The 27,477-nt window shown below is 42.3% G+C and overlaps 1 protein-coding gene across 5 annotated transcripts in view; it reads right to left on the reverse strand.

Moving 5' to 3' along the window:
- OCLN (occludin) overlaps positions 1-25,181 on the reverse strand; it is a 36,034-nt gene extending 10,853 nt beyond the window's left edge. Inside the window, exons 1-9 of one of the 5 annotated variants that reach the window (XM_039545138.1) lie at positions 25,042-25,181; positions 23,463-23,573; positions 20,861-20,922; positions 19,596-19,675; positions 19,218-19,314; positions 16,288-16,380; positions 14,165-14,861; positions 11,082-11,243; positions 2,582-2,718 (exon numbers count right to left, since the gene is read on the reverse strand). In XM_039545138.1, coding sequence (XP_039401072.1) covers positions 2,582-2,718; positions 11,082-11,243; positions 14,165-14,861; positions 16,288-16,337 — 1,046 coding nt within the window. In that variant the 5' untranslated portion in view covers positions 16,338-16,380; positions 19,218-19,314; positions 19,596-19,675; ... (1 more) ...; positions 23,463-23,573; positions 25,042-25,181. Of the gene's footprint in view, positions 1-2,581; positions 2,719-11,081; positions 11,244-14,164; positions 14,862-16,287; positions 16,381-17,814; positions 18,065-18,422; positions 18,884-19,217; positions 19,315-19,595; positions 19,676-19,912; positions 20,133-20,860; positions 20,923-23,462; positions 23,574-25,041 lie in introns of those variants that run through there. The other 4 variants (XM_039545140.1, XM_039545141.1, XM_039545139.1 and 1 more) reach the window with 4 other exon arrangements.
- Positions 25,182-27,477: the final 2,296 nt, after the last annotated feature.

The following is a 27,477-nucleotide window of genomic DNA, read 5'->3' on the forward strand; positions in this document are numbered from 1 at the left end:
AAAGGAAAGATCACCCCAGTCCAAAGCTGTCAGAAAAGGGAAGTAAAGGGGGTAAAGAGGTATCTCAGAGTGATATAGTGCAGTATTTCTCAACCTTTTTGATATCAGGGACAGGCTTGCTGCCTTCCTAAATTGTGTCAGGGAGATCTCGGGGACCAGCACTGGCCCACACACCTGTCATTGTGGGAACACCGATATAGTGGACTCCATTCAGACTTGCCATAAGACTTCATCCTATCATAAATTTAATTTTAAAATTTCTACTAAATTTGAAGTGTTTTCCTTTCCCTATGCAGCTAACGACTATCTAGAGCAGGGGTTCCCAAACTGTGGGGCACACCCCTCTAGGGCAGTGTGACAGCTCTGGGCCATCCCCCACAGGGGACAGGAAGAGAATATGCCATACAGCCCTACTCTGTCCCCAGCTCTGCTCTAACCCCACTCCCAGCTGCAGCTCCACCGGCCCCACTCCCAGCCTCAGCTCTGGCCCTGCCCCCAACTGTGGCCCCAGCCTCAGCCCCTTACCCCATCCATGTCCCTCCCACCCCAGGAGCCCTGGCCCCGCAGGAGGGGGCACGGACAGGAGTAACAAGGGGTTTGCGTTCAGCCCTGAAAAGTTCGGGGACCACTCATCTAGAGAATCATCTCTGGCACTTCCTGAAACAGGCAGAACTAGAACAGAAGAAGAGGTGTCTACTGGGAGGAGAGGTATAATTCCCCCAACTCCCCTCCTAATTGTTATGAGTGGCAAAGTTAAGATACTGCACATTCGGCATTTAATTCCAGAATCAAGGTTCAGTTGCTCTGAATTAGTTTTCAAAAGTTTGTGTGTTTCATAAGTGCAGGGCCTGATTCACACTTCAGTGTGTTCACTATTTAAAAGTTTCTCGAAAGATCAAGGCCTGTATGACAAGTGATCTGCAAGAAAGAGAGAAGGAAATGTCTGTAGTATTTGAATTTGTGTCAGTAACTAAGTTATAAGCAGTTGCTGGAGATCTTCAAATTGCAACTAATTTTCTTTTCACATGATGTGAGAGTAAAAATCAATGAAGAATATCCAAAGTCTTTAGAGACATGCTCTGATTTAAAGCATTCAGTAAACAACAATTATATTTAAACAGGTTGTAGACCTCAAAATTAGACCCAGCCATGGTTTTGTTTTTCAGGTGTACACACACCCCTCACTTTTGGTAGGGGGGTCTCTTCCACTGTCATGAGCAAGCAGAGAACGGAGTCATACGGGAGTCCTGCTTAGAAGTGGAATTTCTGCACAGTCCAAGTCCTCTGCCTGCTCCATAACATAGAAAAAGGAACATCATGTGTGTGTTTTAGCAGCAGTCCAGTGTTGTGGATTTGCTACATGATTTCCAGTCTACAGAGCAGCCATCATGCACCACAGATGAGCTCAAGAGAGATACGGATGGGCAATTAAAAGTTGAAGAACACACCTTCTAGTCCAGACACAAAGCAAACAGACTCTGTAGCATGCCCTAACTCCCCCAGGGTGGGAAAGAGTTCAGAGATCAATATGAGCTTAAGGAGGAGGCTTAATATTTCTCACTCACATGAAAGACTGATAATTTTTCCAAGGATAAAGAGATATGGGGGTAGGTTAGAATGAGTGGATTTTAGTACTTAATTTTTAGAAGGAATCTGGTTAGATTACCATTATTGATTGACTGGGTGGATAAATACATTCACTTCCAAACAAGCAATTTGATTTTCTTCAGCCCCCCCCGCCCCATCTTTGAATGTCATGCATTTAATTCACACACACACACACACACACACCCTTATGTTTGACAGTTCCCCTCTATTTTTCTTCAAACACAGCTGCAATTTTTCTTCACCAGCATACTCCATTTAATTCCCCCTACCTCCACTACTGTTTGTGGTAAGGAGTATTTATTTCTCTTTTCTCCTTTAAATATTCACACACACTGGTGTTTGGACACCAAGATGATAAATGCCTTAGAAGAATCTATCCTAGGCTCTTAGTACTCTACATAATACTAGTTTGAATTTAAGTAATCTCTACAGATCAGACTGCAAGTCAAAAAAAGGATAAAAGGCGTAATGGTGACAGACAGCAACTAAAAATCTTTACACCAGAAAGGGACTAATGTGGATAAATACTACAAAATAAAGTCAATTCCTAGATTATCTGAAAACAAATTGACTGACAGCTATTTTATATTAAAGACATGTTATGAATAAGTAAGAACAGCATAACCTGGAGACCACCCCTTTCAACTACATTTAGAGCTGAGGCTTGTGAGTAAGTTTGCTTGATTGTTACAAACTAAGGTACAAGTCTCACATTAATCTCCCATAACCTTATAAAACTATAATATTAAATTGACACACAAGAACAAGTCACCATATACAAGTTAATCAACACCCTACAGACAGGATAACATCTGCAATAACTGTTCAGGCAAGAATCCCACCAATTTCTTCCATGGGGAATCCTGAGTAAGAAAAAAGATTTGATCCTCTCTTTAGAGCAAGAGTCCCAATGAACTTCTATTACCCTTCTAGTGTTCTGTATCCATTAACAAGGCAGGAACAGTTTACTTACGGCATAGCTCTGTAGGCATCTGTATAAACTCGATTTTCGTTAACTTTCTCAGAAACAGAGTAAACCATGGAACTGGCAACTCGATCTGGGTAGTCCACTCCTGGTATTTCTGCTGGTTCTGCATTTACAGTTTTTACCTAGTAAAATAATCCCCATCCAAAAAGAGAGACATTAAGATACATAACATCTCAGTTTTGTGGCTAAAAGCTTTTTTTTTTTTTTTAAACAAACATCTGTAGCAGTTCACTCTCAGTTTTGTTTGATTTTTAAAATAAAATTAAGAAAGCATTTTCAGAACTAGAATTACACAAATTATTCAAAAATGTTCCTATATGTACAGCAGATGACTGAGACACTAGCATCATTACCTTGAAGTCATGAGCTCTATTTTAATACTAGGGTAGCACTGACCAAAGAGAAGTGGAGACTCAGACTGAAATAAGGTGACTGAATGCTTCTGAGGGCTGAGCTCGTGTGTGCATGGGGGATTGTAGTCTGAAGACCCCTTGCCTGCTAGACATCACTGAGGACCACAAAGGACCATAAAATCAATCAATCATTTAGTGCCACAGCAGTTTCATCCTTTTTGGCACAGGAAGCTCCAGGCCCAAAGCATGAGAGTCCTGTGTTTGTGTTATTTTTAAAGAAATTTGATTCCGCAGCCCATTGTTACATGAAATATTTGTGCCAGGGGTATTTCTGAAACAAGATAGCTTACAAGTATATGAAAGAAGAGTCTTACACTTGCAGTACCATGGAATAGTTTTATCACATGCAGGTAAGCCTCAGCAGCTGCTTCATATCCGTGTCAGATTGATGGATGGAGGGTTGACTGCATTAATCTTCCCCATGCCCATTACTACTCTCTTTTGGGGGTCAGTTTGAAGGAAGTGGAGCAGTTTTGGAATTGGAAGTAGAAATAGTACAGAAGGGGTGGGGGGGGAGGGGGGAGAAAAGAGAAGGAGAAGATTGTTTTATTTGAAGTGTAACTTGTATTTATATTTCTTTAAAAGATGCCATTAAGAGTGACCTGAGAATTGAAAGAGTGTGAAGATTAGAGTAGAAGTTGGCTGAGAAACGATACGACTTTTAGAGCAACTGGGTGATCAGCTTTATTTGTAGCCCCAATTCAACAAGTTATTTAAACACGAGTAGACCCACTAAAGTCAAGGGAACTATTCACATGCTTAAAGTTTGGCACGAGCTTAAGAACCTTTCCAAACTGGGCCCCTAATGAACTAGATTGCACTCAATGGATCTAAATATGACAGGTATGTTTGTAATGTACCTCTCTGTAGTGTCCTCCAGTATTAAGCATTATAGAGTCTTAAATTTATATTTCGGTATTGTGTACACAACACTTGATTGTTTGCAAGACTGCCTACCCTTCACAATTCAGACAGAAGAGGGCTTTATTCTCAAAGCTGTGTCTAATCTATATATCTAGAGATTTTAATGTTGTGAAAATATGCAAGCATGAAATCCCTTTAGGGTTTCTTTGAAGAAAAGTGTGGCTCAACTAGTTTTTCCAGTTCTACAGGTGCTTTACATATACAAGTGTTTTCTAAGGAAGAGTCTCAAAACATTCAATATTCTTCCATATTTTATTTGATATGCCATCAAAAGTATTTTTTTAAACTCCAAAATATCACTTAATTGATTTTTCCCTGCTTTTTTAATAACTAGAGATCTCCATGAACAGAGGAGGGTTTAGGGTTGGCACAAGGTGCCAATATCCTGCATCTCCCCTTCAATACCAGTTTTTCAAATTCTACCGTGGGACTATTATGCCAAATGTTCTTGTTCCCACTAATCCTAGCAGATGTAGCCACCCTAAAAGCAGACATGATGGCCTAGTCAGTGCCATTCTGTACCTGCTAAGCCAGGAAAAAAGTGCTTATCATACCAGAACAGGTTCAATCTAATTGTGCTTCTCCTGCTGGTGAAGCAGAGGCGGCACCAGCATGGCCTCGGGCAAGGAGACATACCACACAGACACTCAATAGTAAAGGTGAGGGGGAAAAGAAACACACACAAATGAATAGGAACAAATAAGACAACTAAGTGCATCTCCATTAGTAAAATGTATACATACACCTCTACCTTGATATAATGCTGTCCTTGGGAGCCAAAAAAAAATCTTACCACGTTATAGGTGAAATCATGTTATATTGAACTTGCTTTGATCCACCGGAGTGTGTAGCGCTCCCCCCCCCCCCCCGGAGCACTGCTTTACTGCGTTATATCCAAATTAAGGTTATATTGGGTGGCGTTATATCGAGGTAGCGGTGTATAATTCACCACCACCGATGGAAGCTGTAGCGAAGGTTCAGGCTGTAGCCACCACGTTATCTGTTGTGATACTATGGTAAAGATGCCCAAGCCCTGGCATCACTGCAGCTTTCACCCTTACTCTCATCAGTAGTCAACTGCTGCTACGAAGTTTGCTGACATGGACAAATGAGAAAAGAAAGAAGCTACTTAATTTAGGATGGCAGTGGGCAAGAGACAAACAAAACCTCTCAGAATGCTGCACTGGTAGGATCTCAACTCTCTTACTCTCCCCCACACACTACAGACAAGGGAAAAAGCAGCATCAACTTCTAAAAACCTATATTGCAGTAAAAGATGAGTTACTTATGAACAACATACAAAGTTTGTGCATTGGCTCAATGACAGGAGCTTGAAAAATATTTTTATCTCCCTCTCCCTTCCCAGCTGTGGGAGTCAGCTCTGTTAGCTGATAGAATGTTCATGTGCATGCAAAACCCTGCACTTTTTGCCTTAGAAAAAGATACTTGTAGATTACACTAAACTGCTTACAGGAAAAGTGTGTCTATGTGTCTGTGTGTCTGTTCGTTCATAAGTGCTCAATTATTTTTCAACATAAAATCTTTGAAGAATAAGGGTATGGCTTCACAAACTTGTGCTAATTTAATTACATTTAGCTGAACTACTGAATACCTATGTGGGTACATTCCCATCTGTTTAAGCCTGGCAATGTAGCTTGTCCCTGTAAATTTACATTCACCCCCACATAAGCCAGGTTTAAATCAATGTGAGAGCGTCCACAAAGTCACACCAATGTAACTAAATTGGTTTAAAAGTCACACCCCTTATATTATGCCAGTGCAACTCTGTAATTAGACCAGACTTTAGAGCAGGAGGAAAATATGACAAGGAAACACAGATTTAAGCAACACATTTGGATATCCACCCTTTAGCAGCGGTCCTTCAGTCTAAGACTACATCTACAGTAGCACTTTTGTAAAAGTTTTGTCAGTCAGGGATGTGAAAAAACACACACCCCTGACTGACATAAATTCACCAACAGACACAGCATTGTGGACAGCACTATGTCGGCATACAGTGGCTACACGGGAGACCTTACAGCGGTACAGTTGCTGTGGTACAGCGATGCTGCTGTAAGGTCTGTAATGTTGACACAGCCTAAGAAAACAATGTAACTTATTCTGGACAACATGAGCTTTAAAGGACAAGACACAAACACAGCTTGCATTTAGATAAAGCATCAATGTGTTTTCCTCTTCAAACACACATGAACAATTGCAAATTAGAGCATAAAGTTATGACAAACATTCAACAAGATTTATCAGCAAAGGAAACATTTAATTGTCCAATTTAGGAAAACTCATGCAGAAAAGTCATGCATTTTAAATCCACCTTAGTGTTTAGTTATTCCCAGTTAAAAAGTCTGTTTTGACAGTGTTTTCAGCAATGCATGAGTCGTTTACAGCTAGGAAGAATTCAAATCCTGATCAGGTCACAAATGAGAGTTTGGAGGTTGGAACTAAGACCTCAGAAAAAAATGCATTGACTTTGATACATGGAAAAACAGCACATAATTGGAACAATGTAAATTATCTACTTAGGATGGAGAAGAAGTAGAGATCTAGAAGTGGCAAATCAGAATGGAGATATTTTGGCAGAACTTGGCTGGTAGAGCAACAGGAAAGAACTGGGGAGATGTCTTATCCAGTGCTCTCAGGGTATTATAGGCTCCATGCTGCGAAGCATGGCCAAGCTATCCCAGAGCTGTGGACCCTGGAAGCCATCCATTGCCTGACTTTTGTCAGAAGTTCATGGAAACTACTATGTTTCCATGAAACATTTTGTTTTCAACAAAGTGGCATTTTCCAACTAAAACCACTTTCATCAGACAGTTCAGAACCAGTTCTACCAGTGGACCCCCATTCCCACAAGAAGTCTTCCAGTGGACCAGGAAAATAGACTTTACTTGTCCTTGCCTGATATTTCTACTTTGTTTTTTTAAAAGAAGACTTATCACATCTTTATAAAGCAGCCAAAAAGAAAACAAGAAACCACAAACCCAACCCCCAAAACCCCCTGAACTTTAAAAACGAACTCTCTCTCCTTCACAGTCACTTAATATCATACTAGTTCAGGGGTTCTCAAAGGGAGGATCGGGATCCCAAAGTAGGTCATGACCAGTGTTGCCTCTAATTTTTCCCCACACATGTGGAATTAATTTTATTACAGAAGCTCCCCGATTTATGCAAGTGATCCATTATGCAAAAAAAAAGGCTTACAGAACTTTTTCCATAAGTCTGGATTTCTGTAAGTTGGGTCTGCATAACCCAGGGAGTGTCTGTTTGTGCACCAATATGGAGGTATATGTGACAACATCTCCATATTGGTGCACATAAACTTCATGTGGTGGGGTGGGCTGAGAGGTTTGGCATATATGAGGGGGCTCAGGGCTGGGGCAGAGGGTTGGGTTTTGGCTGGGGTTGAGATGAGGGGACTGGGATGCAGGAGGGGGCTTGGGGCTGGGGAAGAGGGTTGGGGTGTGTGGTCTGAGGTTGGGCCAGGGATGAAGGGCTTGGGGTGCAGGCTGCCGGCCGGGGCTAGGCTGGGAAAAGAGGACTCATCACAGCTCTCGCTCTCTCTCCCCAGCCACAGCAGCTCTGGCTGTGGGCCTGGTGACCTGCGTGGCGATTGCGCAGCTTACAGGGAACCTAGGTTGTGACGCCATTTTAATGGAATTGCCAAGACTGGTGTTGGGCCCCAGCAAGTCTGAAGCTGAAACCCAAGCCCCACTGCCCAGGGCTACGGTTACATGGCCCCCACCCCAGGGCAGAAGACTTTGGGCTTCAGCTTTGGCCCCTGCTGGCGGGACGCAGGCAGGCTCAGTCTTCCCTCCTGGGGTCATGTTGTAATTTTTGTTGTCAGAAGGGGGTCACAATGCTATGAAGTTTGAGAACTGCCGTATTAGTTGTGCTGTCCTAAGGACACATACAAGATTTGGTTAATTTCAATACAACATGATATAATAGGCAAGCCCCCGATGCATTCCTCCGATGTGTTGTGAAGGAAGTGTGCTTCCCTTTGAAGTCCTAATACGAGATGAGATCACAGGTAGTGAAACTTCAAAGGGAAAACACAACACATCCCTTCCAGCCCAGCTGTTACTCTGGAGAAATGACTGGGAAGCGTTTAAGCTTAAATTCATTTTAGGGACTTGAACTTTGCCTTCCTTTCCAGCCAAAATAAGTCACAATTTAAGCGGGTTCTGTGCCCAGTTGTGCCACATGTTTCCTGTGTAACTTTTAATAACCCAACTCTCAGCTCCTCAGTCTGCCAAACAAATCTGTGCACATCCTAAATTAAGAGATCATTTTGGTGAGGAATGAACCCAGGTACCACAGTGATGGGTGCACTATCAGAACCTGAATAAGAGGGGTAATTGTCAATCATTCTTCACTTTTGAAAGTTAATCCTATTCAGTTTGGAAGTCAGAGGCAAAAATGGTCTCTGTCACTATATTCTTTCCTTCCTCTGTCTCATTGGCTGTGAAGCATGATTACTTTTCAAAAATGTCAATTTCTTCAAAATCAGGAATAGAACAATGTTTTAACAAAGCAATTTCAAGACCTCTCTACATTTCATGTCATAATGAGATTTTTCTGGGTAGAGAAGGTCTCTGAAATATAAGACACTTAGGGTATGGCTACACTTGAGAGTTGCAGCGCTGGGAGTTACAGCACTGGTCGTACAGCTGTGTAGGGAAAGCGCTGGTGTGTGGCCACATTCACAGCTACCAGCACTGCAGTGTGGCCACATTTGAAGCATTTGCAGCGCTGTTGGGAGTGGCAGCAATGTGCTTTTCAAAAGAGGGGGGTGGGGTGGAGTGTGACAGGGACCGGGGGAGAGAGAGAGAGTGGATTTTTGGAGCCGACACTGTGTATCAGCTCCCTGCCTTGCAAAATCAGAAATTTTTCCCGACCCCTTACTCTTAACTGCAAACAGCCTGCAGACCAGATAAGCAGCTGCTCCAACGGACTCCCTTTCCTCACCCCTGCCCCCGCTGTTTCTCTCCTCAAGCAAACACTCATCCCCCTACCTGCCTCATTCACAGCAAGGTAGTGGGTTATCTCATTTGATTGTTCAGTCAGTTATAGATTGATCATGGCAAACAGGAGCTGTGTTTTTTAGATAAGCAGCTCCCAGAGCCCCGAGTTCACAACAAAACAAAGAGAGGCAGCATAACAAAACAAAGGGAGTAATTTAGTTAAAAGCATTCTGGGGATATCTCCTAATACCCTGGAGGCCAATAACAGCGCTGGTGTGTAGCCACATTTTACGAGCAGCGCTGTAGCACCAGCGCTGCAATGGTTATACCCCAAGCAGACCCAGGTGTACAGCCAGCGCTGCAGCCAGGGAGTTGCAGCCCTGGATGTGCCCTGCAGGTGTGGACAGTTACTAATTGCAGCGCTGGAAAGCATCCACCAGCGCTGCAACTCTCAAGTGTAGCCATACCCTTAGCAAAAGCTTCACACAAAACAAAATCTCTAGGAGACCTAACCCTAGAAGTTTCTTAAGATGAAGAGTTTCGGGTGGTTTGTTTTTGTGTGGAGTTATAAGATTGATATAAAAAAAACCCAAAACCACCATTTTCAAAATAATCATGAATATTGTGGCAACTATGAAGAAGTTACCACCACGTTCCCCACCACAATCAGTACTGGAACCTTGGCCTGGTATCCAAAATAAAACATCTACTCCTTACGTTAAAAGGAGACCATCATATACAGGAAAAAAAAAACCCAAAAACAAACAACCACCACCCTAATTATTTCTAAGACACTGCCAGCCATTAGAGGACAACATATTCACATGCATAGTATCCAATTCTTCCACTGCAGTGGCAAAGAACTTCCACCATCATCACTTAGAGCAGGATTGGGTCCCAAAACAATAAGTTAAACTCATTTTTTCAGATAAAGCCAGAACACATACTGAAGGAGACTCAACTACCTAGAAAATATGAAGGGGTAAAAACAAGCTATTACAGACCTATGAGGAGACAAAAGAAACTTTAAGCAGAAGTTTCTAAAATGTAATAGTAACTGTAATTCAAACAAGTTGTTTATAAATGTATTATCCTTTACTTTCGTAATATATCTGGCAGTTTTCTGGCCAAAACAATCTTCTAAGCCATAAATCCTAAGAGATTAAAAGAGACCTTTGCAACAGAAACTAGCTGAAACCTTAACTATGGAGAGGCTACCACCTCTTTATACTGAACCCTCCAAAAAAATAAATAAATAAAACCACAAGACATCAGATAGCCAATCATCAGCGTTTTAAGTTTTGCTGGTAGTTTCCTATATATTCCCTATTCTGACATCTTGAAACATGAGTAAACAAGTAATGAAAAGGCACACCCAGAAACTGTCTCACCGAAACATTTACTTCAAATGATTCTTTATAGCAGTTCCCAGTACAGTCCTGGCTCATGACCTTTACCCAATGAGCACAGGTAGAATCACATGAGTCATAACATACTTACAGAGGTACACAATGAATACTGTGAACATAGTTACAAGCATTAAGAAATCATGTACGCCTGAAATTTTGTGTTAGGTATTAAACAATCAAAATAAATCAATCTGGGTTTTTTGGAAAGCAACTACAAGTAAAAGCTAGTAAGGATGTTTCCTGAAATTGGATAACAGATCTCACAGCCCAGTTGCTAGGTTTCCAGAGAGGTTAACTGGGAGACTACATCAAAGTACTGTTGTGATTTTATGTGTTTCCTCTTCTGACTATGTTCTTAGTATCACTGTCTGATTACCTCAGATCATCTGTTTACAGAGTAATTTAGTATAGCAATACACACAAGACCTGAATAGTTTTATGAAAATATGATAGTAAATTATTTTACAATAATTTGACTGTTGGAGACAACCCACTGTAGAAGCTGAAAACAGACACCTAGTTTAACAATGGCTTTCTGAAGTGCTTTTGCTCTATTCCATGTGCAAATGGACTTGTTATTGTAGAGTTGCCCTTAGTATTACACTAATTTTTTTTCCAGAATTTTTAAATGGGAGTTTTACATAATGATGTCACTTATTATAGAGGTGAGTCAAATTTGGGGCACAGAAACCTTGAGCTTGAGAAGAAATTTGAGGGTTTGTACCGGTTTAGAACAAACATCCAATATTAAGCTTACCCATTCTTCTACATTGGGGGGATCTTCTTCATAAACCTTTACTTTATCCCAGAGAATGTTCATTTTACCATAATAATTCATCTGACTTCGGGTCTTTACAGAAAAGTATATGATTATGGCAAAAGCCACAATAACCAAGAATCCCAACACAATGGCAATAGCCTAAAAAAGAAAAAAAATATGTAGCAGATATTTATTATTTGATTTTAAGACAAAACCATCTTTTCAAGGTGCCAAAAATAAGTTCAGAGCCCCCCCCCCAAAAAAACAAAAAAACCACCCACAAATAGCTGCTGTCTCCTCCATCTCCACACAAGTCAAGATCCTAATCCAAATTAAAAGTCCAACATCTTCCCATGAGACGAACATCCCCAATTTCCAGACCAATAAATGGGCTTTGGAGCATATGGAGGAGACCAAATTGAAGCTATTTAAGACTAGTAGAGGAGTAAATCCTGCTGGAAAACTGCCCCCCCCCCTTTTATATAAAGGCGGCTGGATCGTGGGCACTTGCACCAATTTCAGCTGTGCGTCCTGTATGAAACGTGAAGAGAACTGTTCTGCAGGACCACCACCTAGTCACCACTTTTTTTTTTTTTAAATAACTCCTCAAAGGTGACATGAAAAGGATTTTTTTTAATTGAGCTTCTTTCTTGCTTTTTTAAACTTTTTTTTTTTTTTTAAGTTTTAAACCAGAAACATTAGGAAAGTCCTTTCTGGTTTTACTGGGAGAAAAAAAATGGGACCTTTCAGGAATTTTCAAGCATGTTTACTAAGAGCTTTAATACCTTTATTGAAGAGGAGTCAAGGATGTTAGATCTTTAGCAAAGGCCTCCTTGAGCCCAAATGTGAATTTAACTTAAATTAGGTTTATAAAGAAGAAAGTGAATGAAAACTAAAAGTGACTTGAGAGGTCAATTTTCACTCACATGGCTCATCTGACATCTCCCTGAGGCCTTGTCTTCACTGAACAAGGAAGGAAAAAAAAAAAAGAAAAAAAAAAAGAAAAAGGTGTGTTCTTAACTTGAGTTAACTACTTTGAGGTAAAATCCTAATGAAGGCAAGGCAGTTTGTAGTTTTCACACAAGATACCAGGTCAGATTAGATTTCCCTGAAGCAGGCTGAGTCAAAGCCTACTGAAGAGCCTACTCTTAGACTTGATAACCTGTACAAAAAACTACAAACCACCTCTTCACTAAGATCTTACCTCAAGTTAAAATAACCCTCTCCTCCAGCGAAGACAAGATTTTACAATAGAGTTCTCCAAACCTCAGATTCTTTCAGTCAGACAGAATCCAAATTTCTGAGCAAGTTGGAAACAAAACAGAAAACCTCCCAAACACTTTCAGGCCTTCTTCGCACAGCAGCCCAGTTTTCTTTCCCCTCCCTCCCATGCAGGTCACCTTTAAAGGAAGCACCATCTCATGTAATCCCCCAGGACGCCACATGCAGTTTTCCTTTGAGTACATTTTGGGGCCTTAAATGGAGCACGCGCACACATGTTTCAATACATTAATCTACCTATATCTAGAAGAAAATCAATATGAGAAGGCAAGAGACCAGGGAAAACTGTGTTCACTAATTAGGATAGGAGACCGGAAGTCTCCTGTATTGTGCCATTAAACTTCACCAGCTCAGATCTTTTCCGTACATAAATTTAATTAAAATTAAATCTACTTTTTAGAAATGTGGGGATTAGTTAATAATATGGTTCACTGTGGTATTCTAAAAAAAGGCCTACAGTGCACAAGTTGTATTTATCTCAGGCTCTTTTAATCATCAAATATAGGTTTTCAAATTTAGTATTTTATAAAATTCCATTGGCCCAACATATTAGTGACTGCAGTAGCTAAAGAATTATTTAAAAGGTATTAAATATATCATCACCAGGTCATATTGGACACCAAGAAGTGGTTATGGCTTATCAGTGTGACTTTTTTCTTGCACGGGTGCAATTTAGTGCATATAAATTTGATACAGGAGACTAGGTTAAAAAACACTGACAAAGAAACAAGACTCACATTCACAAATAAAAATATCCAAAGTAGTTAGCTCCTTTTACTGTGACAGGGCAGGGATGTGGTGGGGCAATGGGACATGAGAAAAAAGGGTTGGCACACTAACAAATCACCACCATTAAAAAGGAAAGGACTTTATTTTAACCTCCTAAAAGTGATTTGTATTTATTTTAATTACACCCATGCTCATGGATAGGGCTCTACGAAATTCACAGCCATGAAAAACACATCATGCACCATGAAATCTGGTGGCCCCCCTCCCCCCATGAAATCTGGTCTTTTGTGTGCTTTTAACCTATACTATACAGATTTCACAGGGGGAGACCAGCATTTCTCAAATTGGGGATCCTGACCTGAAAGGGAGTTGCAAGGGGGAGGGCTTGCAAGGTTATTTTAGGGGGATTGCGGTATTGCCACCCTTACTTCTGTGGGCATCCAGAGAGCGGCTGCTGTTAACCGGGCACCGAGCTCTAAAGGCAACACCTCGCCAGTAGCAGCACAGAAGTAAAGGTGGCAATAACATACCATGCCATCCTTACTTCTGTACTGCTGCTGGCAGCGGCTCTGCCTTCAGAGCTAGTCTCCTGGCCAGCTCCTACCGCTCTCCAGCTGCTCAGCTCTGAAGGTAGCGCCTCCACCAGCAGTACTGTAATGCCCCCAGCCTAGCAACCTCCCCACAATTCCTTTTTGGGTCAGGACCCCTACAATTACAACACCATGAAATTTGAGATTTAAATAGCTGAAATGATTCAATTGATGATTTTTTAAATCCTATGACTGTGAAATTGACCAAAATGGACCATGAATTTAGTGGGGCCCTACTCATGAAGTTTACTATATTCCTGGAAGCATATAAAAGTTCTTCAGGCTCTTCATTTGTTTTAGAAACACTCAGTGCAATGGGTAAGGTAGAATTTGAAGGAGTTGGTTTAATGAGCAGAGAAAGTTTAGCTAGATTAGCTATGGATTTTGTACATGACTGTTTTGTACACAGAAGTGTTAGATATACGATTTAGTTAGCTAAAGGGAAAAAACAAAAAAACACAGACATTAGTGCATACATACCTCTTGAGGCTCTACCACACAGTAGTGATACAGGTATTGATTCACAAAGATTCCTGTATTTGTAGAAGCATAATATTGGCTGCACAGAGCAACAAGTTGATTGTAGAACACTGATCCTGAAGCTTGTGCGGTTGGGTTTACTGCCAGTACATACACTATGGAGGCAATGAATACCAAGAAGCCAAGGATAGCACTTACTATTATCACAATTAGATAATATCTTCTTGTTCTGGACATGCTTGAGTTGGTAACACTTATTATAAAAATTGCCATTCCAGCGATGAAGCAAAAAGCTGACATTGCAAGTATGAAGCCTTTAGCAGCTCGGGGCTCAATGTAATTTCCTCCAATGCCATAAGCTCCACCATATCCATATGCGGAGCCATAACTATAACTGCCACCGTAACTGCCTCCAAAACCACTATATCCAGGATATCCTACACCAGATCCCAAAGAGGAACTTCCATAGAATTCTAGATCCCAAGGCAATGTGGAAGCAACACAAGCAAAGATGCCTACACACATCACTATAATGAGAACTGACATGATCTTTATTATTCCTGGAGGGGAAGTCCATTTGTAGAAGTGTTGCACTTCATCCTCTGGATAGTAGGAATACGCTGGTTGAGAGTACATGGGCTGAGAGCGCATCTCCTCAGCATATGTAATGTTGCTTGGTGCATAGTGAGAAGGTTTGCTGCAATAAGATGAAAACATTATCAACTGAAGTTTTTAGCCAGCTATGAAAAACTATCTTACAAAAAAATTGTAGTGCATGACACTCATGCAATGAAATTATGAAGTTATCAGGAACAGACTAATTCAGGAAATGGTCAGAATTAGCCAATTTTGAAAGAAGACCCCCTGAATTTAAATGGAATGAATATATTCCTCCAAAAAGATGGAATTCTATTCTCTCAGATGCTTTTACGATGGTTAGCTACAAATATTAGAAGGTTGAAATTAATCCACTCTGACCATTGGCATTTAGAGATTACTGTAACAGGTGCTCTGGAAAACTTGGAAAGAATATTTAACCGTGATAATTTGCAGTATTTACTATACAAAATAGTAGGGCCCACATTTGTAAAGGTATTTAGATGGAATGGCACTCAACAATGCCTAACTGATTTAGAAGCCTAAATCTCATTTTCAAAAGGAATTTAGGTACTTAGGAGCCTAAACCCCATTGATAGTCAGTTACTTGTTGCAACACTGAGCGCAGCAACACCTAATTGACAGTTTAAATTTTATGTTTGATTAGTTTACAGATCAAAGAGACAAAAAGCAGCTTGTAAAGTGGTAAACAAGCTATTAGACCATTCTACATGTGCCCCATGTGTTAGACAGATGTTTGCTTTTTCATTAAATAAGCAGCAAGGTACAGTCTAACACAGGGGTGGGCAAACTATGGCCCACGAGCTGGATCTGGCCCGCAAGCTGTTTTAAGCTGGCCCGCAAGCTCCAGCCGGGGCGCCAGGTCAGGGGCCACACCATGTGGCTCAGCCCCGTTCCACGTGTAGGAGCCGGAAAAAGGACATGTCACTGCTTCCGGGGGAACCACCTGAGGTAAGCACCATTCAGAGCCTGCACCCCTGAGACTCTCCTCACGCCCCAACCCCCTGCCCCGTCCTGCTCACCAAACCCCTTGATCCCAGCATGGAGCAGCCTCCTGCACCGCACCCCAAACTTCTCATCTCCAGCCCCACCCCAGAGCCCACACCCCCAGCTAGAACCTGCACCCCTTTCGGTACCCCTACCGCAGCCCTGATCCCCCTCTGAACTCCTCGGTCCCAGCCCAGAGCACCCTCCTACACCCCAAACTCCTCATCCCCAGCCAAACCCGAGCCCACACCCTCAACCAGAGCCCTTACCCCCTCCCGCACCCCAACCCCAATTTTGTGAGCATTCATGGCCCACTATACAATTTATATTCCCTGATGTGGCTGTCAGGCCAAAAAGTTTGCCCACCCCTGGTCTAACAGCAGCAACCTTATGATAGTTGACACAGTTACTGTTAACAGTTATATAAATGAGCTGTTAAAGATATGAACTCCAACTATGTACACTGCTTATCTGGGGTAAATTAAATTGGTAACCAAAGCAGAAAAGAGGATATTTACAATTCATCTGGTCGATAAGGTGGAGGACTTTCAAAAGGTCTGGATGACATAGTTGAAGTGCTTGGCTGCTAAATTCAGACTTATTTTTGGTAACTAGAAGGGAAAAAAAAGTGACAGGCTTAGTAACAAAGCAATCTAAATTTAATGACATTATAGCTAGTATGATCACTTTATTAAGTAGCACAGATAGCTATTCAATCTTGAATAATAACAAAAAGACAAGTAGACAAATCAATTTTTTTTTGTCAAGGCTTTCAACAATTAGAGCCTTCAATTCACCAACTACAAACAAACAATTCCTTCTATTCCCCAAAAATATCCAGAGACTCCCCTTCATCTTACAGGTTTTTTATACAGTGATTGATCTTAACACTATGATTTCTCCCAAAAAGATCTTGAATTATTTAACAGCTTGCTTGATCTCTCAAGTAGTGACACCATGGAGAACTCTTCATGATCATCTACATTTTCTTCTTTTTGGAGGGGTGCATTAGTTTTGCCTTTACCCAGTTTGTTTACATACTGACACAAAGCAGTACAACATTTCAGATGACCATTGGTAGAGTATCTACTAGATTATCCCCAAATGTTGAATTAAATTGTATGTTTTTCTAAACAAGAGAGTGAGAAAAGACCTTTGTCAATCAGATCCCCTATGAACTACAGCAAAAGAAAAGAGCAATAGGACTTGGCAATACTGGCTGGGAAACTTTTGTTATTCGGGAATTCAAAAGAGTGACAATTTTATCCCCACCCCACCTTGCCCCCAGTGAGAGCAAGTACTGTATATAGCAAATAGGTTTTTGATGGTGGAGGTTCTTGGTTTTAGAGTCATCATCTGTAGAGTGGCGTGCCAAGAGCTCTCTTTAAAATTATCCTTTTAAAATTATGGTTTGAAACAATAATTATTTCAGTCCCTGAAGTGGGTATCCTCGTTAATTGCTGGAATAGGAAAAGCAGTTCAATAAACATCACCAAAACATTTCAAACTTAGTTATGCAGAGTACAGCTATTTCAACCAAAATGTAATTTGTTTCAGTGCAGCCTTGAGGGGATACTACAGTGAAGATAAAGGAAAGAATAGAAGACATTAGTTGCTGAATAATACAGCATTTCTTTGGGAGGCAAAGAAGAATTTAATGCATGTGTTCCCATGCATACAGAAAATGTCTTTACAGAGAAGACAGCATTCATAATAGACTGAATGCCCTACTGGAATTGTCACTCCTGAGGGAGCAGCAAAGAGTCTTGTGGCACCTTATAGACTAACAGACGTTTTGGAGCATGAGCTTTCATGGGTGAATACCCACTTCATCGGATGCATGTGGGTATTCACCCACGAAAGCTCATGCTCCAAAACGTCTGTTAGTCTATAAGGTGCCACAGGACTCTTTGCTGCTTTTACAGATCCAGACTAACACGGCTACACCTCTGATATTTGACTCCTGAGGGAGAAGAAAATGGGTCTTAAGGAAGCAACTTGTTAGAAAGACCCATTTTTGAATGGGACACCCAGGAAGTACTTACTGACAGCTCCCAAGGGATATGGTGTTTACAGCTTCGGTGGAAACTACGTATTAAAATCATATGATTGATTCTTCCCTCCCAGTATTCCTCTTTTTCTGATGTGAGTGTTCTCTCAAAGCCACAATGGAGACTAAAACCTAATTATAGTGCACAGCCCCAGAACAATGAGGCAGGCTAACTTGCAAAAGATGTAACTGAAAAGTCATCATGATGTCACAGAGAGAACTCCCAACTAACACAGAGATTAGTTTAAATATGCAACTGAGCATTTAATAAGTGAGATCTGTGCATGATCTGGCTATAATAATGAGCAATGCATATTAATACCCCACAAACTGAAAGTATCAGCTTTTTGTCTTATTTCAAATTACAAGCCATAAGCATAAATATATACGAAAACTTTTAATGAGAAGCTACAGTCCACTAAATTTCCGCATTGATGAGTTTGGGGAAGAGGGGAAAACTCCTCCCCCCGACCACCTACACAAAGCAAACAACACTACTAACTAGACACACGCACACACTCTACTTTCGCCCCCATCCCACTTCGAATGCCCATTCAGACGCTTGTAGCCCAGTCAGGCACTCAGCTCCAGGAGATCATTTACCTTAATGTCAGCAACACACGCACCAGCTGGACTCGCCAGATCCCCGCTCTGCAACTAGGAGCTGCCTGCTCGCATCGCCTCCTCCCCCGTCTCTGCCAAGCAGCCACACCCAGCCGCCGTGCATGCGCCCTGCCTGCACACCTGGGGCTAGGGGATAGGAGCGATCATCCCCCATTCCTCCCTCCCCGCCCGGGTGGAAACCAGCCCAGCGGCTCCCGCTGCCCTGCCTGGAATGCGGGGTAGGAGCCGCCGATTGGCTGGTCTCGTCCCCTCCGACAGCGGGCGGGGCGCTCGCGGCGCGTGACCCCGTCACCTGAAACTCAGCGCCGGGACTAGGCAGCGAACAGGTTGTTCCTGCAGCGCCGCGAGCGAGCGCGTGGAAGGAGCCGGGAACCAGTTTCGAGTGAGGCTGCCCAAGCTCTGAGCTTCTAGTGTAAACAAAGGGCGCGCGGGCGGGAGACGAGGGGCAGAGGGAGAGTGTCTCACTCTCAGCCCTTCCGTGATGGCACGTTACAGACACTTTAACCCTTCAACCTGGATTAATGTGTCGCCCCTCCCCTACTGCCCAGAAGTGCCCCACTGAGATCAGTGGACGATTTGGGGGCGCAGTGATAAGGCCCTTAGATTGCAGCTCCTCAGCCCAGGCACCCGTCTTGGTATTGTTTGTAAAATGCCTGTCGTGTTGCAGAAATAAAACACGAATGGACACAGCTCCCCAGCCTATGGGGGTTAGCGCCAGGAAAAGAGAGAGACAAATTGAGGGGAGGGCATTAGGGCAAAGGTGAGAATACCTACCATTCTCCCTCTGCCAGTGCCACCCTTTCAAATCAGCAGTACTAGGAGCAGAGTGGTGCTGTTTCTATGCACCTTTCCCCTTCCTCACCTGCATGCACTGGAAGGAAATAAAAATAACTGAGGCTTTACAATATATTAACTTTGGGGGAGGGGTATAAGCTAAGGTTTGAATTTAAACTGAAATAGACTAGTACAACCCTCTGCCTGACACTCTAGTATAGCAGTATCTTTTTCAGCTTAATTTAAACCCCTTCCTAAGCAACATAAACAAAACCCCAAAATATCTGCATAGGGCCTGGTTTACTCTTAAAACTTAGGTTGACATAGCTATGGTGGTCAGAGGTATAAAAGGTCCACTTTCCTGAGCACTATACCCACCTCACCCCCAGTGTAGAGGTAGCTAGGTTGAGGGAAGAATGCTGTTCTTGACCCAGTTCCTGTTTGGGAAGATGAAGTTCCTAGAGCAACAGAAAAACCCAGTCTGTTGTTGGTTTCTCTATGGTGCTTAAACAGCATAGCTATGGCACTTTCACTATGGCACTTTAGCACCCATAGTGTAAACATAACTTAAGAGTGTCCATATACATAACTGGTAAAACTTTCCCCTATAAACAAAACTCAAAATGCATTTTAATCAGGAGCAAAATAAAATTCAATGGAGACAGTGCTTCAGCTTCCTTGAATGCTGTTCTTACCTCCTGCAGCCCTGATAAATTAGATGATCTGACTCCCAAGAGTTGTATTTGTGTGTCAATCTCCTGTGGAGATGCATATTTAATTCACATTGATATTCCTAAAGCTAGCTGATCCCAGAGGCAGCTAAATAAGAAAGGCCCCTGGCTACTGTAACAAAAGCTTTTGTGAAGAGTGAATTCTACTACCCTCCAATTCTACTAACAATAGAAACATCTGGTATTGGAAATTGGACTATTTATCCTTGATGCAATTATATTGGAAGCACTAGTATATTAGACCTGGAATTATTTTGACACATTAACTAGTGAGGTTCCACTTCTTTGGTAGTAATTAAGACTGATTTACTAATAATTTTCAATGGAGAGGCACCAGCCTCTTTACATTTTCCCTCTACTTTGTCTAATCTAAATTAAAAAAGTGAGTGCTAGCTTAATTTATCAGAGATAATGACAATAAGGAACAAGTTAATCTAAATCCCTGGACATGATACAGCTGACCTCCAGCTAGTACTAATAGCCTAAGGATATCTTCTTACTAATACCATAAAGCAGTGGGTTAAACTTGTGATTGCATTATTAGTATCAGTGGGGAAATTATTTGCAAATTCCAATAGTCTTGACAGAGTAATACTAAATCTGTTGAAAAATAATTAATTTAATCACTGGCCTGATTATTTGTTTTCTTTATTTTAAACATTCTATCTGTGCTCACGGGTCTAAACAGGAGGGTTGTTTCTCTCTTTCCCCTCCTCCCTCCTGGGCAGCTTAAATATCACAGGGGTTTTGGAAAGACATTACATATTTGGTCTAGGATTTATGCATCCTCAACCTAAGGTTTATTAGATTATACATACAGAAAACTGGTTGGTATGCTGAGCCTGAAAAGATTGACTAAAATAGTTGATAAATTTACTATAATAATTTGAGAGGAAACATTAAAAAACTTACCAAGTACAGAAGCACAGAATAGTTATGCAAATCTCCAGCCATGTAAAACCATCAGCCTCTAGCTAGTAGTGATAGGTGCATTATAAATATTGATGCATTGATATAGGATACATGAAACAATTGTAACAACCAAAAGTACCCATAACTTAACCCTAATACTCCCCTAAGTACTGTCCATTGTTTTATTAGCCCACTAAACTTCCTCTCCACCCACAATGTTGATATTATCTTCAGTATTGTGGGTGAAATTCCTGTGTGTTACCTAAACCCCACTGAAAAGCTGAGGGTGAAATCCTGGTCTCCTTGTAGTTCCAGGATTTGTCCCTTATTGCATGCATTAAGACAAATAGTGGATAGGCTTTATGTAGTTCCATTTAGGGTGACCAGACAGCAAGTGTCAAAAATCGGGATGTGGGGGGGGCGGGTAATAGGAGCCTATATAAGAAAAAGACTCAAAAATCAGGACTGTCCCTATAAAATTGGGACATCTGGTCACTCTAGTCCTATTTTATTTGGGTAAAATTAACCTTGTATTATCTATATGTAAATTAAGCTAATTAGGGCAGGGACCTTGTCCTCTTATTTCTATAAAGTTGTACTGTGTAGATCCTGGTTGGTCAGAGGTGTGAGCACCATAGTTAAGCCAACCTAACCCCCAGGTATAGACATGGCCAGGTCTTAGCTACAGCCGCTGGGGAAGTGGATTACAGACTAAGGGTACGTCTACACTACCCGCCGGATCGACGGGTAGCGATCGATCTATCAAGGATCGATTTATAGCGTGTAGTGTAGACACGATAAATTGATCCCCGATCACTCTCCCGTCGACTGCTGAACTCCAGCAGTACAAGAGGCAGAAACAAAGTCGACGGGGGAGCCACAGCTGTTGATCCAGCGCCGCGAGGATGTGAAGTAAGTAATTTTAATTCGATCTAAGATATGTCGACTTCAGCTATGCTATTCTCATAGCTGAAGTTGCGTATCTTAGATTGACCCCCTCCCCCAGTGTAGACCAGGCCTAACTGACGGAAAACCCCTTCTATGGATGCAGGGAGTGGAGTGTCTATACTACAATAGCATAGCTGCAGTAGCACCCATAGTGTAGACATGACCTCAGTAATTACATAAGGTTTAATGTTCTGTTGTATTACAAAATGACAGATCAACTGCATGTGCATCCAGAGAAGGTTCTAGATAAGGACTCTGGGAAAATAAAAAATGCAGGTAAATTATAGGCTGTTTTGGGTAATTCTGTGTTTTGTTTTTTCAAACTTTTAATTTAAAATTTTTATTTAAAAAACAGTTTTGTCTATTACAATAAGCTTTTTACACACTGTTCCCTTGTTAAAAGCTTGAGGAAAAATTCCAGTAACAAGCAGTAGTCACATTAAAAGTCTGAATTCTTCCTCCTCCACCCCTTTTCACTCTTAACCAAAACAAAACAAGTTAATTCCAAAGTCTAATGGATACTATTTCAATACTGAGGAATTGCCAGGGGGTAAGGGGTCAAAGTTACATTTTAAATAGCTTTCTATTTACAATCTTGAATATGGAATCTTTACTGTGTCTATTAGGCCAGTGTGTGTCAAACTTTTTTACCCGTGACCCCTTTCACATAGCAAGCCTCTGAGTGCAGCCCCCATCCCCCTTATAAATTAAAAACGCTTTGTATATATTTAACACCATTATAAATGCTGGAAGCAAAGCAAGTTTTGGGATGGAGGTTAACAGCTCACAACCCCCCATGCAATAAACTCATGACCCCCTGAGGGGTCCCAACCCCCAGTTTGAGATCCCCTGTGTTAAGCTCTTTTAAAGGGTGGTTCTCAGCCACAATTTTCCAGAATTTGTTAGATCTTTTACTGTAAAACCCAATTGTTTTAAGTCTTGTTTAAAAAGCCTCTTTAAAAATCATATTTGGAATTTCCAGCTTTTGCCTCTTTTGGAGACAGCAACTAGGAAGGAGCTTGGCACTGATGTCATCTGGGTGGGAATTCAGAACTACACAGTGATGAGCTCCCAAAATCCTAAGAACTGGTTCCCTACCGGGTCCTCGGTGGCACTTCAGCGGTGGCAGCGGCGACAGGGTCTTCACTCGCTCCGGGTTCTCAGCGGCATTTCGGCGGCGGGTCCTTCAGCCAGAACGAGTGAAGGACCCGCTGCCGAAGTGCCGCCGAAGACCCGGTAGGGAACCGCGTGGTGAGTACAAGCCCCACGTGCCTGTCTCCCCCCCCCATCCGACCCCAACCCACGTCCTGCCCCCAACTGCCTCCCTTCAGAACCCACAAACCATCAACCCTCCTGCTCCTTGTCCCCTGACCAGCCCCTCCCGAGACCCTCCCACCCTAATTGCCCCCCAGGATCCCACCCCCTACCCAACTCACCCTGCTCCCTGTCCCCTGACTGCCCCGACCCCATCCACCACCACCCCGACAGACCCCCAGAACTCCCAAACCTACCCAACTCCCCCCATTCCCCGGCCCCTGACCGCCCTGCCCCAGAACCTCTGCCCCATCCAAGCCCCTCCCCCCGCTTCCTGTCCCCGGGACTCTCTGCCCCTTATCCAACCCTCCCAGCCCCGGCCCCTTACCATGCCGCTTACCCCTGCTTCTCCCCTCTTCCAGAGCCTCAGGACGCCGCATCCAGGGGTGGCCCTGGACAGCGCTGCATCAGTGTGGCTCCAGCGGTGTGTACACATACCTAGTGCAACTGCCTATTAGAGCAAGCAAATAATCAGTTTCTATGTCCACTCAATGCACATAAGTAATGCTATTAACTCTGAGGCCTATTATTATGAAATGAATTGAATGTTTGGAGATTAGACAATCTAATTGCTTGAATTAGTCAGAAGGAGTTGATTCCCTTGCTCTAACATACCAAGATGGAAAAACATCACCCATCTTTATTATTATTTATTACACACATTTGCATGTTGATATACCAATACTAACTTCAGCAAGGCATATCCTGGTAATTAATATTATGTACTGAGTGCCAACAATGTAATCAGCGTTATAGAGAAGGAAGATTAGAGAAGTGCCTCCAATGACCTTATATTCAAAGTAGACAAAACAGAGAACAAAAATGGTACACTTGATGATTAGAGGGTGGACATATCTGAGTGGCACTTGTGTGTGTATGTAGATAAGACATTCTTGTGCATATTAACACTAGCAGTGGGTTACAAATAAACATTATCTAGAAGTAAACAGTGCCTTTAATTCTCTAGGATTTCAATATAATATACCCTGTACCACTGAAACTGCAAGGGGAATGTAGCTAGGCGGAATAGGTATTTAGATAGCATAGTGGTGGCTGTCTTAAGAACCTAAGCAGATAGAATGTAATTATCCAAACTGGAATTTAGCTAGGACAGTTGGCTTCTTAGAAAGTTACCACAAATTTATCAATGATCAAAATGATTTTATGCTTTGGCTGAAAAACAGTACCTGCAATGGCACAATGCCCCTAACCCAGCTAACCCAATGGATGGGGCATTGGTTCAGTAGTAAATCACCCCAGTACCTAATACTCTAAAATTTCCCTAAAAAGCACTCTAAGAACAGCATTTATTTCTGTTAAGCACCTACCATATTTCTAGGACCTATACAACTAAGTGTTGTTTAACAAGGACCCCCTCCAAAGTGAATTAACAAAAACAAAAAACAGGAACTTAAAGTGGCTTCTAATCTCACTGCAGGTAATCCCTCAAATGGGAGTTACTGGGCACGCCACACTTTTGAAAATCAGTTCACTAATTTAGGTGCCAAAATATGGATTTATGAACCTAATTTTAGGCTCCTGCTTTTGAAAATCTTCGCCCTAGGACACAATCACAGGGCTGATCCTACAAATTACAATGCAGGGACAGGGCTTTGAGGGGGCACAAGGATACATCCACATGCTTTTACTTGCAACTCTCTATAATATACTTAAGCCTTGATCCTGCAAGAGCAGCTTCTGTTTTATTGCCCTGGTGTAACTTGATTTCTCACTTCTCATGTGGGTAGAGTGCCTTGGAGTAGTTCAGTCAAAAACTAAATAGTCAAATCTAATATAGGTTAATATTTTTCTGTGACTAGAACTGTGAGCTCCTAACTTCTAATCTAGTTTCCTCAGAATGAAGGTTCTTTTGTCTAAAACTCCCAGCAGATATTTCCTGTTTAAAATTCAGAACTTACTCCTATGATTCAAAATAGAGCTTTGCAGAGCGGATAATACAGTACTGCTCACAGCATAACAGCAGCCTCTCCCACTTCTGTTATGGAATTTCTCAAGTATCAGCCAGTACCAGTACTTAGGCACTAGTTAAAAGTACAAAATCTGCTGGACCATTGATGGACCTACAATATAAGTACAGTAAAAATAAAATAAAACCATTCTTTAAATTAATGTAGATGTTCACATTTAGTAATTGTTCACAGTTATACAGCTAAGGTAGTTCAGATGGCTCTGGCAGCTTTACAAATGTTAATTGCTTGGTGGTATATTTTGACACTTCTTTCAGGTTTACTCTGAATAGTAAACTTGGACTATAACTCTGCAAAGACTCACATTCATGCTTAACTTTCTGCATGAATCGTTTGAATCTTTTCTGGATCAGGACCTTAATAGTGCATTTAGGAGCACAGTGGAAAATTAACCTAGTAAGCAAACGATAGTATTGTACACAATATTTCAAGGGGCTCATTTGTCAGATCTAGCTCAAGGTGGGCAAACAATCCATCCTAGCTTTACAAGAGGTTACCTCCGTAAAACAGGGCTGGGCTAAAGAGTAAGCAAATTCTTTGGGGTTTTCTACAGACTTGGCAAATCAGAGGTAGTGTAATTTCCCACCCTGGCAGCAAATAGGAGAGAGAGAGGGAGGAAAAAAGAATGTTCTACCATATTTTATCCTTTTCTGGCAGGGAAACTAGAGAAGTAGGGCTTTTCTATACTGGCACTTTACAGTGCTGCAACTTTCTCACTCAGGGAGGTGACCACCCCCATCCCCCCCGAGCGCTGTAAGTTTCAGTGCTGTAAAGTGCCAGTGTAGACAGTGCACCAGCACTGGTAGCTACTCCCCTCATGGGGGTGGCATTTTTACAGCACTGGGAGAGCTCTCCCCCAGCTCTGGTGCTGCAACTACACAGCCATGTTAAAGCGCTGCCATGTTGCTAGTGAAGACGTGCCCATAAATAACTCAAAGTTTCACCTCCGTCAGCCAAACTTGGGCCATCAGCAATCAAAGACATCCCCAATTATATCAATAGCAATGTAATTAATGGTGTTAGAGAAAATGGTGTTGTTGACAGCAGGGTTTTTGCTGCCCCAAGTGGGGGGGGGGGGGAAGCTACGATCGCGATCGGTGGCTGCTCCACTGCGCCACTTTCTTCTTTGGCGGCAGGTCCTTCCCTCCGAGAGGGACTGAGGGACCCGCCGCCGAAGAGCCCGACGTGCCACCCCTTCCCCTTGGCCACCCGAAGCACCTGCTTGCTGAGCTGGTGCCTGGAGCTGGCCCTGGTTGACAGTCAATGACATACTCCTCAGTCAGAACTGAACCAAGAATATTGCTAGGGGATCACTGTTGTGTTAGAGGTGTTTCACAGAATAAAGTCAAAACCAATGCACTGACATACCTATTACTGAACAACCCAAGAGACTACTTAATTAATCTTTTAAAACAAGAATGGGAGTATTAGTCACACAGTCCTAAGTAAGCTCCTACTCCAGTAATTACAGTCTGATCTATCTAAATGGCATTTGTTGTTTAAATGAACTGATGATGATGAGATGGAGCTTTTATCTTCTTGATCAGTTTCAGATCCAGGCCACAGCAATAATGAAAAGATGTTACTATCTTGTTTTACACAGTCATCAAATAGTTCCAGGTGATTATGTATCTGCCTCATCACAATTAGAACATTACAGCAATAGCAGTCATACATGCCACTTCCCAGCAACCAAAATAATAAATAAGTCCCCATCTACGTTGGCAAGTTTGCGCACAGTAAAGCAGCTTTGAGTGCTGTAACTCCTGAGGTGTACACACTGCCAAGCCACTTTGTGTGCAGAAACTGCGCAGATGCAGCACTCTAAAAAAAACTACACCTCCATGAGAGGTGTAGAGGTTTCTGCGCCAGGGCTACAGCGCTGCAGTGCCAGTGTAGACACCATGGTGATTACAGCATTGTGATTGGCCTCTGGGAGGTATCCCACAATGCCTGTTCTCACCTCTCTGGCCATCAGTTTGAACTCTACTGCCCTGACCTCAGGTGACCAACCGTCAGCCCCACCCCATACGTTCTTTTGCAAATTTGAAAAGTCCCCTTTGTGTTTGCTCGGTGATGTGTGCAGTGGTCTCAGTGCATCTTTCCAGGCGGCCCATGCCTGCTCCACCACCAGGCGATTCCCCCTTTGGAGCAATGCAGAGCTGCTGGACCTCATCAGCATTTGGGAAATCTTCTTTTGAGATACTGGGCAATCTGCTGCCACAGGTTCCTCAGCAGAGCTGCTTTGTTTCTTGCCCCATTAATGGTAACTTTCCCATGCCACTTTGCTGGTGAGGGGACCATTGCTGCACACAGGCAAGCCACATAGGCACCAGAGCAGAAGCCACAGCCTTGGAGAAGACCCTC

The sequence above is a fragment of the Mauremys reevesii genome, linkage group 6 (genome assembly GCF_016161935.1).
Source record: "Mauremys reevesii isolate NIE-2019 linkage group 6, ASM1616193v1, whole genome shotgun sequence".
Taxonomy (NCBI): domain Eukaryota; kingdom Metazoa; phylum Chordata; order Testudines; family Geoemydidae; genus Mauremys; species Mauremys reevesii.